The sequence below is a fragment of the Vulpes lagopus genome, chromosome 4 (assembly GCF_018345385.1).
Source record: "Vulpes lagopus strain Blue_001 chromosome 4, ASM1834538v1, whole genome shotgun sequence".
Taxonomy (NCBI): domain Eukaryota; kingdom Metazoa; phylum Chordata; class Mammalia; order Carnivora; family Canidae; genus Vulpes; species Vulpes lagopus.
This window is the reverse complement of record NC_054827.1, coordinates 94,175,236-94,191,160: the sequence shown is the minus strand read 5'-3', so window position 1 is coordinate 94,191,160 and position 15,925 is coordinate 94,175,236. Positions and strand designations below refer to the sequence as shown.

The following is a 15,925-nucleotide window of genomic DNA, read 5'->3' as shown; positions in this document are numbered from 1 at the left end:
TATGGTCCCTCAGCCATAACAACCTGAAAACACAATGTCACTGAGACTAGGGGACCGTGCAGACCAGAGAGGTCAGTGTTCACAAGAGACAGGGCAGAGCCCATACTGCCTCTACATATGATCCCACCAAAGGCACTTCTTTGAACCTCCAGATCTCATCCAACCTCCAGTGGAGGGTTTGTATTTGCTAAGCATCTTAGTTTGATGCCTTCCAGATTCCTATCCTATTGCTGGAGGTAGGCATCCTTATCCTGCGTGTCCCACAGAGAGAACCTTCAGACCACAGATCTCTACTGGCTCAGGACTATCTGGAGGGCAGGGAGTAAAGCCCAGGCTTCTGTCACTAGCATGTGCTCTCCTTCCACTCACCTCTAAACTGCTATTAAAAGTAGAGGAAGGAATTGAGGCACTGAGGAACTATTTTTGTGTGTAACTGCAAACCATGATAGCTATGGAATATATGGAAATTGAATGTCAGTATATTTTAAGATTTTCCTTTAAAGTAACATTCATGTGCACCTGGGGACTTTTAAAATTTGAAAATGGCAATGAGATGATTAGAGTTTACAAATAAATGTGAAAACACCATGTAAACTTTCCAAAATTAGGTGTTCTCACCATTATTCAAAAATTTTGTGATTTTTGCTCCCATAATTTTTTTCCTTCCAAAGATATTTGAAAAGCTTGAACGCATTGGTTTAGCTATTGCTTTGGCTCTCCAGCTGACTGTTTTGAGTGGATATGAATGACACAGGCCTCAGTGAATGTCCAGGGAAATGGGATGAAGGAACACAGGGATAAGAGCCAGCACTGGCACTCAGCCTGGTAAAAGCAGCCCCGAGGAAAACGGGAGAGCACCCTGGCTCAGACCCATCAGCTCAGCTCAAGGACTCTCTTAACAGTATGGTTTTGGGGTGAGTGCTTTGTTGGGGCTCACATGAACTCTAAGTTTAAAAAGCCAGTGCATTTACTAATTCTTTGTATCATTTTTCTTCCTATCTAAATATTGTGAATGATGCTGTATTGTAGTGATTCGCAGACCTGGATGGTATAGCCACATGGTCCAGGCCAAAAGCCTAGCTCTGCCACTTCCCAGAAGCATGATCTGAGCTCTGATGGGTCCCCACCATTGTCTAGAGCTGTTGTGAAGTCTAAATGTGATGCCTGACAACCACTGGTGATATCTCAATAAATGGTAACTGGCATTGTTAACACTAATAACAACTAATAATCATATTTATTATTATCATTACAGAAAAAGAAATTATTTAGTAGCTTCCAGTTTTCTGGCAAGAGAACTACAGCCACAGTCTTGCTTTGAACTTCTGCCTTCTAAGGGAACCCATCCAACTGCAGTACAGGAGATGACTGAATGGTGCTTTCCATGTTCTTTGTATACTGATCAATCGGTTCAATATTTCTACTAATTGTTAGCATCAAATTATTTATTTAGATTATGCTAATAAAATATTGTATTTGAAAAAAACTGCATTTGTGAAGATGACTATGAAATAAAAATATAATTTGCATGATTTAATCAAAAGATACTTTATTTCTCTTGTTTGTGATCAAAATAATGTGGCCTAAATTAGTTTAAATTTTCCCTTTTAAAAAGGCCAGTACTATTATTCACTGATAAGTGGACTTCAGGGTTTTGAGGAAGACCATCTAATTACAACTTTGAACTTTGCAGTCTCATGGCTTGTAACACTAACAGTTCAACAGATCTGGGCATCAGCCCCTGATCATTAGAAGCAGAAAACCCTGAAGCAAAGAGAACATTAATGCGACACAGCTTTCTGAAGGACCAGTGTTTCCGTTCTCAATAGAGAGACAACCTCAGACAGCTGTAGGTCCAAAAGAGCCCTGAGCCAGAGAGGGTACTCCATGAATGTCTTTGCTGAACACCCCTCTGCATAGACCTATACCTCTAAGATCTCATTTAGAAATGAGGTGTAGTCATCATGGTACAGTTATTCAGGAAGGATGCTGGTAACAGCACTCAAAGCATTTTAAAAGGCGTGGTACAAGACAGAACAGGTGGAACGGGGATGGGGGAGAAGGATTTCTCCAATTAAAAAGCCCCCAAGTCATGGCCATATCTTCTTAAAGACGCACAGAGCACATTAGCATTTTAAAGATTCTGGGATCCCTTGATAATAATAATAATAATAATAATAATAATAATAATAATAATAATTCTTGCTTAGTTTTTTAATTTTTAATCCTTGATTTTTTGGAATGTAATAGATAAAATAACTCTTGCATGTACTGTTATTGACACCATAGGAATCACCTGTAGCAGTTAAGGGGAAGAACCCGGGAGTCAGATTAACTGTATTAAAATCGTTCTTCTGACTCTTAGTAGATCACTTTGTACCAGTTATGTAGCTTCTCTGTACCTAATTTTCCTGCTCTGTAAAATGGGAATAATAACATTGCTTATTGTGCTATGCATATTCTGCAGAACATTTGATAAAGTAACCCCACTGACAGCCTTGCAGAGAATCTGCCATCTGAGTATTTGGTAAATTTCGGTCTTAATGATTATTGTGCTGCGGTTATCTGGTGTTCATGACCCTATGACATACTTTTCCTTAAGTAATTGGAGGTGACCTGGTGACAGGCTCGGAGATCCTGTTGTGCAAAGGCACAAGGTGGAAGAAAGGGAGTGAGCACACTGGTATTCTACACTGAGAGCGGGACCTGTTGGACTGTTGTCTACTCAGACAGTGTGGCCCTAGGGTCACAGCTGCCTTCAAGACTCTCAGGCCTCAGGTTCATCCTGACACTGGCAAATGCCCATTCACTTTGGCCTCTTTGCTAACATATGCCTCCCAGACTTGTGACATCAGTCAGAACCTGGCATTCCTCTAGTGGTGAAGCCTAAGCAACTCTGGGCAGACCATTTCTTTGTCCTCACAAAGCCACAACAAAATGATTTAGGTATATAATCATAAGGTTGTGCTGTTAGAAAAAGTGGAATCTACTTTCAAATACTATAATGAGGTTGGGTTAACTACAACTCACTTCAGATAGATTATTTAATATTATGGAAGACAGTGTTTTACAATTAAGGAGCTATAGAACTTGTATATATTGAAATTTTAGAAATTCACATTTTCAGTACACCTCACTCCTACTGATGCCAGATAATTATAGTATTTTTGCTGCTTATCTTTTTCTATCTCAATAATGACAAATTTTCCAACACCAATTCAATGTGAAACTCAAGAAGCTTTATCTTCAAGTCTCTGTCTGCATAGACCTCACTCAGGCTTGGGGTGGGGTCCTAGAAATTTTATATTTGTTTATTTTATATTCTCTTTCTTAAAGAGAGACTCTGAAATTGTAGAAGCTAACAGGTCTGCAAAACTTAGATCTGCCCCTTCAAATACACTTTAGGTCGGGCTTTTCCAGGTGCAAAGAAAAGAAAATAATTTAACAAAGAGTAATCTAGTAGCATTAAAAAGAAAAGGGAGGCAAAACTTACAGAAAGGACTAATGCTACAGGGTAACTTCCACAGGCCATAGAAGAATCCTGGAGATCTTTATTAGGGGTGCTTTTCTTACCATATCCATTAAAAATATATAACAATTTAGGACTTTTCTTTTTTTATACTTTCTTCTTCTCAAATTAGCTTTATATTCACCTAACACTTTTAGGAATAGTTACCTGATTCCCTATGTGTTAATCTAATCTTGAATATAACTCTGCAAGCCACCTAAGAGTCTAAACCAGACATCCACATACACACATGTACACACATTTTCCTAGGGGAAAAAAGTGTCAATTAACTTGAAGTCCCGTAAAAAGATGGAAAACAAAACAAACAAAAAAGAACAAAAAAAGGAAAAAAGAAGGATAACTGGAACCTTAAATTGTTATAGTTCTCTGTAAGCTAATTTACCAGTGAATGTATTGATAATTATTTTCCATCAATTTTTAAAAGTATTATTGATAATTTTGCTTTCAGGAATTGAATTCAAGCTGACCAGAAAAGGTATATACTGGATGATTGTTCTTCAGCTCTATACTTATCTAAAATGTATTTAAATGATTATTTTGTCCATGCAGCTTTATAATAATTAGCTGAATAGAGAATAATGTTTTTTAAAATATAAGCCTTCCTTTAATAATATAAAAATAGAAATATTATTGGAACCTATAAAATATACTGTACATCAGCTAATAATCCAGTTGCCAAATGACCAGTGGCCAGTATAGACTCTAGAGCTCTTGAGAATCACTCAGAATCTAATCACATATTTAAATGCTCATTAAATTGTGTAATTCCAATTATATGTTATAATATTTGATTATTTTTCTGACTTAAAAAAGATGAATGCCCAATTGAGCAAGCCTTTTTTCTGGGCCACAGAACAATTTTGAACAGGAGATGTTAATCCTTGCTTTAAAATTAGTGTCAAAAATAGTTTTATTATAAAAATATTTGGCAAGCATATTTTCCCTTTCATAGTCATGAAAATTCACATTTAAGCCTTATAATTAAATTAACACATGAAGGGAATTGTGCATGAAACTACTGTTTCAAGATTAAAACTGTATGGGCAAGACTGGTCATGATGTCAAAAAATTATAGTTGAACTATAGCCTTTGAACTTCCTTAATACTGTAATGATAAGGTTACTTTACATTTTAGATATCATTTTAAAATAGCACATACCAAGGGCAACTCTAGCCGCAGATGCATCATAATTGATCCAGAAGGACACCCATGAGAGAATTGTAATTAGTATAGAGGGCATGTAAGTCTGGAGAATGAAGTATCCAATGTTTCTCTTCAACCGAAAGCTCAGTGAGAGCCGAGGATAGGCACCTATGGTAAACAGACAAAGATTACACTGAAGAAAAAGCATGGCAGACAAAAGAGTTTGCTTTGACTTCCATGGTTCAACAGCATGCATTTGAAAAGCTCATGAACTGAGGGGTGGCCCATGCAATATGCTTCTGTCTGCCTAATGGCATTTATAGAAGAACTGGGTGAGGAGTCCATTTCAGTCCATAAGAAAACAATGAGGGTACTCGTCTAAAGCCAAGTGCTCACCTGAGAACTATCTCTGGGAAAATACTGAGAAAAATTTTGGCTTAGAATACAGAACCATGCCAAGTGTCTTGTTTATTGTTTAATTAATGACTGTTTTCTTCTCCTTTGTAAATAGGGGAGATTTGGCTCAAGGTCTTATTGAGCAAAATGGCTTTTAGTCCCTTCAGCCCATCTAGAGCAACACTGTACACAGATATTTGAATTACTGATCCTCTTCTAAGGACATCTCAGAGGTACCCTGGAGAGGCACAGAAGCCAGTCCAATCTTACAGAAGGTGGCAGTGTACACTGTGATACCCTACTTTGACTACAGAAAAGACATTAAGGAGAGCCTCAGAAAGCACCTTGTCCACTTTCTTGTGAGTCCCAGTGCTAATCTGATGTGTGCAGCCCACTTAGTACACTTTTGGAACCCCACTATCACAGATATAAGAAAACAGCCCACTCATTAATCATGCCACATTTAGTTTTGTATTTGACTTCTTTGTTTGCTTTTGCTTTTCTTAGAGCAAAGCAAGGATAGGCTACATTTTCTCCTACCCACTTCAACTGTCCACATTATCAGTCCCTTATAATTATCCACATTATCAGTCCCAAACCTCCCAGCTCCCGATCTATATTCTAATGAAGCTGCTGGAAGGTCAAATAGTGAAAATTCAATGATTTTCTCTAATCACCAACTTCCTTGCCTCTTTCCCTCTCACTGTCACTGATGGATGATGCTCCCTTCCTGAGATTGTTGTACCTTGCTTCTCTTGACCGTTTTCTATTCCAAGACTGAGAAGCTCCTATTCTCCCCCTGCACCCATATATATGCATTTCCTTTATTATTTACTTTATTCCATGTCCTCTTTGATTTTATCCCTATATTCTTTTCTTTAGCAATCTGATTCACTCATATGACTACTCTATGTTCAAGATGAAAGACTTTTATCTCCAAGCTTCTACTTTGGCATCAACCATTTTCAGCCAGAATTATATAAGGGAGAAAATAAGTTACCTAAGAGGCTTAAGCACCTAAAGGCTGAAAATCTGTGAAATTTCCTCCAGTTGTTTGTGTGTATGTATAATTTTTTTTATGTAGCTCTGATCAAATGTATACAGCATACTCTCATCAGAGCATAAATATTTTCATACTTATTTCAAACTATTTATAAACACAATTTAAAATTCTTCCAAATTTTCCTTCAAATATACACATATGTACTCAAGTTTATAAATACATTTTCCTGAATGCTACAAATTTAGGTTATTTCCATTTTTATAAAACTGTAAGTAATATTCTTAGGAATATCTTTGACTAGAGTTCTTTTGCTGTATTTGGACTTATTTCCTTAGGATGAATATGCCAAAAGAGGAATTGCTGGGCCAATGTTTAGGCTTCTGATATTTAATGCTAAATTGCTTTGCCAAAGAATCATAAGAGTGTACACACCACTATAAGTACTTTATAGAACTATCTCACCCTGTAAACATGACAATGTTCCATAATATTTCGTAAAAATAACCTTCTCTAATTTCTTTGGGAAAAATTTGTCCTTTTCAATCACTATCTTTAACTTTATACTTCCTAAATGTTTGTTTTTCCTCTGTATGTAATCTCATAAATGATTTGATTCATTCTTCTCATTTTTTATTCCACTTATTGTTTTTACTTATTCAAGTTCTTTTGATACTAATCCTTGTTTGTATTGTCTTCAAGCATTTTTTCAGTTGTTTGTTTTAAAGCCTGTAATGGATTTGAGTGGGGGACATATAATACTTAATTTTTTTTGTATATAGAATTTATTCATTCCATTTTTTCCTTGTTATTTTAATATTTAATTTTTATTTTTTAATTCAAGTTAAGTTTGCCAACATATACTATAACACCCAGTGCCAGTCCATCAAGCGCCCTCCTTAGTGCCCATCACCCAGTCATCCCATGCCCTCACTCTCCTCCCCTTCTGCAACCCTTTGTTTGTTTCCCAGAGTTAGAAGTCTCTCATGGTTTGTCTTCCTCTCTAATTTTTCCCCACTCAGTTTCCTTCCTTTCCCTTATAGTCCTTGTTATTTTTAAGACTTGTTTTTTAGGCTTACATAAGTTCACAATAGAAGTTTAACCACAAGCCTACTTTTAGGTTGATAATTATTTCAGTGCTTAATATGAAGTGTGCGTGTAAACTGATTTTTATTCTGCAAACAGCTAACCAATCATCCCAACATCATCAATGGAATAAAGCTTCCCTTGACATAGGTTTGAAAGATTCTATTACTGTTTTATACTACATTTTATGTATATGTGGATCATTAGCATGATGTGCCATTGAACCGGGTTAGAGCCTCATTGTAGGCCTTCCCATCTCCAGATCTCTGGCCCTGTGCTCCATCCACAGATTCCTGAGGCACAGCATGGACACTCTCTGTCAACCCATACTCAATATTTTCTATGGCTCACTGTTTCCTATAAAGGTCCAAATATGCATCTGGGAATTTTAGTTTCTCCAAAATATTTTCTCAAATTAACTTCAGTTTTATTTTCCACTATATTTCTTCATTAAGCAGATCATTTTGTAGCACAAAGAGTGTCCTCACTGCCTCAAAATAATTGTCCATATTTCCTGTCTCTTCAGTAAATTCACTCTTCCATAATTATTAAAGGTCTTTCCTTATCCATACTCCAAAGCCTTGGTCAAATGCTACCTTTTCCATGAATCCTTTCTTCTTTCCTCCAAATGGAAGTGATTAATTACCTTCTTGAGTCATTTTTTTTTTTATTAAAAGTATACTATTTAGTAAGGCAAGATCTTCCTTGGTAAGTTGGACAGTGCTGAAGGCAGGGTTTACAAAGTGATGTATTTTTCATATACTGTGATGCCTATGTAAATATTTAAACTATCACAGGTTATTAACAAATACATCTGTATGCATGAAAATAGGAGTATTTGGTTTATATGACTCTCTAGCAAGTTAAATACTCAAAACATTCAATACCCTTACCGAATCTTAGATATCATATCCTTTAGCAAGCTCAATATCTTTATTGAAGTAACTTTAATGTTGGATCTTACTTTGCAATCTCATACTTAATATGTCACTTATAATTTGCTACTCTTATTTCAGATATGTCTCCCTATATCCACTATACTTGGAATAATTTTTGTATTCAACAGGATAGGTTGGCTTATGTTGCAGTAACAAAAGGTCCCCCAGATATCTGTAGCATAAAACAAAGATTTTATTTTTCCTTATGCTACATATCCACTTAGTATCTGGAACACTGCTTGATATTGTAGAAGTGCCACACTACTTCCCCTCCCATTTTCTTGTCTAGAGCAAGTCTTCTTGTCAATCTTTATGTCACTGGAGAACAGTTTAGTTCACTCCCACAAGAGAGCAGCAAATATTTTTTGATTAATAATGTAATCTGTCATATTCCCCAACTTTCCATTTTCCAAGTCAACTTTTTAACCTTTTCCAAAATGTAACATCTTCAGGGAAATTGTTTCCAACAGAGGCAAATATTGATATCTATGCAATGAAGTGCAACTGACACTGTTGGGAATTTTCCCTATTCCATGGAGGCCAATGACATGAATGCATAGTCAAACATTTAGAAGATCACCATAGACCTTGAGGAAGGGAATACTAATCTGATTTCAAAAAGACCTTAATCTCTGAAAATTTTCCAATATATAACACAAAATTTAGAATAACAGAGTTTATAACACAGAATTTAGAATTAAGAAACATATCATTTTCTCATGTGTATGTATATTATGCAATATATTCTACTTGTTGAAATTGAAGTGCCACTTCAAATCAAAAAAAGTTTTAGGTTTTCATCACATGCCCCATTCATTCCAGTCTCATAATTCCAGAGGTGGGAATGAAAATCAGAGCAGACAACAAAGATGAAAAAGAAAACAGTCTATGTTCTCAATTAGTTCCAATTAATCCTTGTCGAGAGAGACTCATACAGACTGACCTTGGTAAAACAGAGGTAAGAGTCACACTGGAGATACAAAAATATTTTAGAGCATGAGATTTGGTGATGCAAGAGAAGTTTCATGGTATCTGAACTGAGATACTACTATTCTTTGTTTAAATAAAATTTTTTTGAGGCAGGATATAGGAGCACCTTCAAAGTAAAAGATCCAGCTGGGCCAAATGAAGAAAATACTTTCAATCTGACATGAGAAAAAGACCTCAGTATGTTAATTAACACAAGAATTCTCAGAGATGTTGAGACATGTTCTAGGCCAAGCCTTTGCCGTTTGATATGCATCTTAAAGAGCACATAAAAGTCTTTTTTGTAGCTCTGTTAGACAAAGCCATTACACTGCAGGGAAAACACCATGATGTATGCTGTATCTGTGGAAAAACTCTCCGCGTGATCATAGCTAGTGGTTAATAAAGTTGAGAGGTAGTGAGTCAGCTACATCAAGACATACCCTTCAAAACAGCAATAGAAGCTTAAAAATTACAGTAGAAAGATGCAGAAGCCCTAAAGCCTGCGTGCCAGTGCAGATGTGGTCAGGTTCCCAAGTAGATGCTGAGCCAACAGACAGAGGAACAGTCCCTGAACACAAATGCATTGTTCCATTCAGGGCTTCCTTGGCAAAACTACCTATTGAAGATGCTGATCTCAACCATTTCTCCCTAGATGCATTAAAAATTACGCCAAAACAAGGCTCTGGATATTTAATTTGGCTTAAATTAGTATTGCTATCTAAAGCATTAATATTGTTGAAGAACTCACAAAAAATGTTGACGTACAGTACTTTGTCACCTTTGTGGAGGGAGAGAGTCACTTAAATGTGTCCATAAAGTAATAAGCTATTATAGCAACTCCAACAAAGCTGACCTATACACATCTCTCTTTCTTTTTAAGGTGGCCACAGTGAGGGACTCTCCCACCATTGCCTAAGAAGCTTTGTGAGCTTTCAGTGATGCTCTTGGTTTTTTTTTTTTTTTTTAAGATTTTATTTATTTATTCATGAAAGACACACACACACACACAGAGGCAGAGACATAGGCAGAGGGAGAAGCAGGCTCCTCGCAGGTAGCCTGATGCGGTACTTGATCCCAGGACTCCAGGATCACAGCCTGGGCGGAAGGCAGGCACTCAACCACTGAGCCACCCAGATTTCCCTGCTCTTGAGTTTTTATCATGCTATCTCATTCATTTATAATCCACTTTTTCACATCATAATATAACCTAAAATTCAAAGTAGTGTTAGGAATTTTCTTGCTCTCATTACAAGTGCTCTTAATTATTTTATGTTCAAAAAAATCCATGAAGGGAAGGATATATATGAAGAAAGAGAGAAAGAAAGAAATAAGAAAGAAAGAAAGAAAGAAAGAAAGAAAGAAAGAAAGAAAGAAAGAAAGAAAGAAGAAAAACAGGACTGGAGCTCAAAAAATTGTTTTCAGATTGTTTCAATAGGCATTGATTCTCCTTCTGATTCTCCACAGTAAAATCAGAATGTCATACCACATGACTTTGAAGCAAAGAGTGGAAGTGTCTAAAGAATCTAGTTTCAGCCTCATGGTTTATTGGGAATATTGCTTTGGGAAGTTGATTACCCTATCAGGCCCTCGGTTTCCTTGTGTTTAACCTGGGCAAGAATATCACAAGGTTAAAAAAAAAATGTTACACTTCATCAAAATTATAGACTATTAAACTGTAAAGAAAATCATCAAGGAAATAAAAAGACAAACTGAAGAAAGGGAGAAAACAGCTACAAATCATACATCTGATATGGAATTTGTACCTAGAATATATAAAGAATGTTTATAAAAAAGACAATCCAATTTAAAATTGGACAAAGGACTTGAATAGACATATCTCCAAAGAAGAAAGTGTCTAATATCACATAAAAGGATGCTTGACATTATTACTTATTAGAGGAAATGCAAACAAAACCACAAAGAGATACCATTTCACATTCACTAGGATGACTACAATCAAAAAGACAGAATACACTATTTGGTAATTCCACTACTGGGTACTTATTCAAAGAATACAAAAATACTAATTCAAAATGATAGATAAACCTCCATGTGCAACATTATTTATAATAACCAAGATATGAAAGTAACCTAAGTGTCCATCAATATATAAATAAAGAAGGTATATATTTGGTATATATACCACATTTCATACACATACAATGTATATATATGTATATAAGATATATAATATATTTATATAATGGAATATTACTCCATCATAAAAAAGAATAGATCTTGTCATTTGCAACATGTGTGGGCCTAGAAGATATTATGCTAAGTAAAATAAGTCAGACAGAGAAAAACAAATACTGTAAGATTTCACTTATATATGGTATCTAAAAAAAACCCCCTCTAAATAAATAAGTAAACAAATAAACAAACATTGCAGAAACAGACCCATAAATAAAGAAACTAAGCTGGTGGTTGTCAGAGGGGAGAAGTGTGGTGGACGGGCAAAATGGGTGAAGGGCAGTGGGGGATACAGGTTCCCAGTTATGGAATAAATAAATAACAGAGATGAAAACGCAGGGGATATAGTTAACAGCTGACAGATGGTAGTTACATATGCGGTGACCATAGTATAATGTATAATGTATGGAACTGTGGAATCACGAGGTTGTACACCTGAAACTAATGCAACTTTGTGTGTCAACTATTTTCAATTTTAAAAAAGACAATAACAAGTGTCGATGAGGGTATAAAGAAATCAGAACCTTTGTGTACTTCTTGTGGGAATGTTGCATGGTGCCATCACTTTGGAAAACAGTATGGGAGTTCTTCAGAACGGTTAAATATAGTTACCATATGACCGAAGCCCCCTAAGTATATGCTTATGAGAAATGAAAACATATCTGTAAAAAAACTTGTACTTGAATGTTTAGAGCAACCTTATTCTTAATATCAAAAGGTGGGAACAGCTCAATCAATGTTCATCAACTGATGAATGGTTACACACAATGTGTTATATTCATACAATAGAATGTTATTCATCAATAAAAAGAAATGAACTATTGATATATGTCACAACATGGATGAACCTTGAAAACATCATGCTAAGTGAAAGAAGCCAGTCACAAAAGGACCATATACTGTATGATTCTCTTTATATAAAATACACAGAACAGGCAAATCCACAGAAGCATACATTGGATTAGTGATTGCCCAGATTCAGGGGAAGCAGATTGGGAGAAATGAGGAGTGCCTGCTAATGGGTACAGGGTTTCTTTCTGAATTGATGGAACTATGCTGAAAGTGAGTACAGTCATGATTATACAACTTTGTAAACACACTAAAACCACTGAACTGTATCATTTAAATGCATGAACTACATGGTATATAAATAGTATTTTAGATAAATCTATTATAAAGAGAAAAGAATACCTGCTACATATATTTTAATGGAAATTAAATGGCGTAATTTATATCAAGTAACAAGCATACTATCTGGCCCCAAATACACATTTGATAAATACAAGTTGCTTTTTCCTTTCCGTTGCTTCCTCTATGGTGCCTTCTGTGCTCAGGATTCTATAATCTAAGAATTTTTTTTACCACTGAACATTTAAAAAAAATTGTGCTGGAGGTTCTAAAAGTAATTCCAAAAGATAAAGGTAGCCAAGAATTATTTTTGCAAAGGAGGTGTGGGGCAATCAATTTCTGAAGAAATCTGGCTCACGTCATGAGAAATGTTTCATAGGTCAGGAGCCCATAAAGGAAAATGATTTCATAGCAGTGCTAAGCTTTCATTTAGCACTGAGAGTAAGCTTGCTCTGGTCCCACCATTTTGGACTAAAGGATTAGCATTGGCTAGGAAGCACAAGTGAATTGTCTCTTAGAACCCTTCTAACAATAGTCAATGGGGGAAAAAGAGAATGGGAATTTGTCTCTAGAATCTAAGGTTAAATCACATTATAATAGGATCGAGATGATAATTCCTTCTTTTAATGTTTTACATAATACTTTCTCTAGACCTATAGTAGATATTATTTACCCACCCAATGGAAACTATTTGATCACAGACAGGGCTTTAGTTTACTGAAGCATGGAATTAACAGTGGACTTTAGAAAAGATTAAGTGGATCTATTAACAGTGTGACATACACACTTTAAAAACACTTGTAATTTGCCATAACCATTAATGAAAAGCAAAATAGTATTGTGAAAATTGATTTTTGAAAAATAGAAAATTCACATATCTTAACAGAATTGTTTCACTATCATTCATTTTGGGACCTTTCTCTTTTTCTTTGTCTTAATCTTGGCAGAAGTATTTTGGAATGAAGCCAGAAGATATCAGTCCAAATGTACCCCAGAAAAAAAGGGAAGAAAAATAAAAATGCCACATAACTAAAGAAGCATATTAAATAATCTGTTTTTCATGTATCTAGCAAAAATTTCAGTCTCATTTAGCTCACACAGAACTAAAAAGTTTGAAGCAAATTTCAAGTTTGGTAAAACATATCCCAAATTTTGCTGGTTAGTAAAATATACCTTTAAGACCAATACAAAGAAAAAAAAAGACCAATACAAAGGATGAAGTCTCAACCTGATTTCCATAGTGATATTTAAGGAGCTCTTTGATTATTAGCTGGATATATTTATTTTGAAATAAATTTAATGTAATATTTCTTTGAACTTGATTCTCTTACCAACTGCTAATTCAAGTGCTTTGCTTTTTTCTCCCCACAGTTTTTATTGTTACAACCAAGGACTCAGACCTCCTTTGAGCTTTAGAGCACCTCTTCAAGAGCACACTGTGTTTGGGCTAAGTGTTTCCTCTATATAATGTTATTGGAAAAATACAGAATTAGAGTTTCCAAAATGTGATTGCAAAATGTATCCTAATTGTTTTCTTTTTTATTCTCATGTATTAATAGTCTGAACTAAGTAAGAATTAAATATCAAAACAAGTGTACTTCTTTCCTGAAAAAATAAAGAGGAGTAGAAAAAAAAAAAACTCATGGTATTTGGTATTTGAGTATTATGATTATTATACTCATGGTATAATGGTACCATTATACCATTTTGGTATTTGAGTATTATGGTATTTGAGTATTATGAAATATGTAACATTTCCACAGGAAACATGGGTATTTGAGTATTATGGTATTTGAGTATTATGAAATACTCATGGTATTTGAGTATTATGAAATATGTAACATTTCCACAGGAAACAACTAGAAGAAAACGGACAAAATTTAAATCCATCTCCCTAAAGACATTGGAGAAATAGCAAGCCAGTAATAATATGGGCCAGGGTCTAGGAGAAAAAAGAAACAGAAAGGTGAGCCAAATTTCAGGTATGAAACATGTATTTTCTAGAAGAAAAAGATGAGAAGCTAAGTGAGACATTTGACAGATTCATGGACCAACAGCAGACACTAGGGACAGAGAACAGGGATGTAAACCAGAAGGATTAACACATACAGAAGGACTGAATCTAAACTCAGAATTACTGTCCTGGATTGCTAATGCCTCCAGCTGTCTGACAGAGGTAAGCATAGATCCTCTCTAAAGAAAGAAGACATCATCATAGACTTTGCATTTTATCCATAATTTCCTCATGGGGAATAATAACAGATTAAACACAAATGAAGAGAACACTTTTGGACTGAAAGATAAATCAGAAGAAAATTTCGAGAGTGAAGCATGAAGAGAAAAAAAATAAAAATTTCAAAAGGGAGAATGAGATATACAGAAGATATAATGAGAAGATCCAATAATGGAATTGTAAAATTGGAATTAAAATTGGAATCCTAGATGAAAAATGGACAAAGAGACTAGAGCAAAGGCAATGATGGCTAAGAGTGCTTCAAAAGTGCTAGAAGACTTCAAGCCAAAGATTCAGGAAGGTTTACAAATCCCAGTTAATCATAATTACCAATGAAATAAAACAAAGAGAAAAAAATTTTAAAAAATCCTAGAGGCAGAAGATAATCAGATTAATCTAAAAGCACCAATTAGACCAACAAAGATCTTCTCAATAGAAGGGTGGAAGCCAAAGACAAGGAAATAATATCTTAAAATGGAAAAGAAAAAATATGCCAACCTAAATTTCTAGAACCATCCTATAAGAAGATATGACCTAAGGTCATAAACAGTTTTAAAAAAATAACTAGAAGAAATTTGAGATCAGGAGACTCAGACTAAAGAAAATATTTTTAAAATGTTTTTTAGGAAAAAAAAAGTTCTTTGGGCAGAAAGAAACATTTACAGATAGTTACTTGGGATAGAAGAAGAAGAATGAATAACAAAGAAAAGAGGACATTTATAATTATATCTAAGTGAATATTTAACAATAATAGTATCACACAGGGTTGTAAATATCTATGAAATTATAGACATAATGACAATAGCGTATGTAAGTTAGAATGAGGAAATAGTGAGTCAAAATGCACAAAAGTCTCTAAGGCACAAAAGCCAAGTGAAAGAATGCTCCTAGTAGCATTAGTCTTAAGAGGTAAAAAGACCATTTTAGATAAATTATCTCATTCATTTGGAGAATATAAAAAATAGTGAAAGGGAATAAAGGGGAAAGGAGAAAAAAGAGCGGGAAATATCAGAAAGGGAGACAGAACATGAGAGACTCCTAACTCTGGGAAACGAACAAGGGGTGGTAGAAAGGGAGGTGGGTGGGGGGTGGGGGTGACTGGGTGATGGGCCCTGAGGGGGGCACTTGATGGGATGAGCACTGGGTGTTATGCTATATGTTGGCAAATTGAACTCCAATAAAAAATAAATTAAAAAAATAAATTATCAGAAGTAACAAACACTTTAGCAAGGTTGTTCAATAAGAAATCTTTGTTTCCCTACACATTAGCAACAAACAAGAAACAATGTTAGAAATTTTTGCCATCTGT

At 35.1% G+C, this 15,925-nt stretch overlaps 1 protein-coding gene across 3 annotated transcripts in view; it reads right to left on the bottom strand.

Moving 5' to 3' along the window:
* Positions 1-15,925, bottom strand: part of GABRB3 (gamma-aminobutyric acid type A receptor subunit beta3) — a 216,423-nt gene that overhangs the window by 11,449 nt on the left and 189,049 nt on the right. For 2 of the 3 annotated variants that reach the window (XM_041751216.1, XM_041751215.1), the window contains exon 7: positions 4,689-4,841. The exons of the other annotated variant lie outside the window; for it this stretch is intronic. In XM_041751216.1, coding sequence (XP_041607150.1) covers positions 4,689-4,841 — 153 coding nt within the window. The remainder of the gene's footprint in view (positions 1-4,688; positions 4,842-15,925) is intronic. 3 annotated transcript variants of the gene reach the window in all.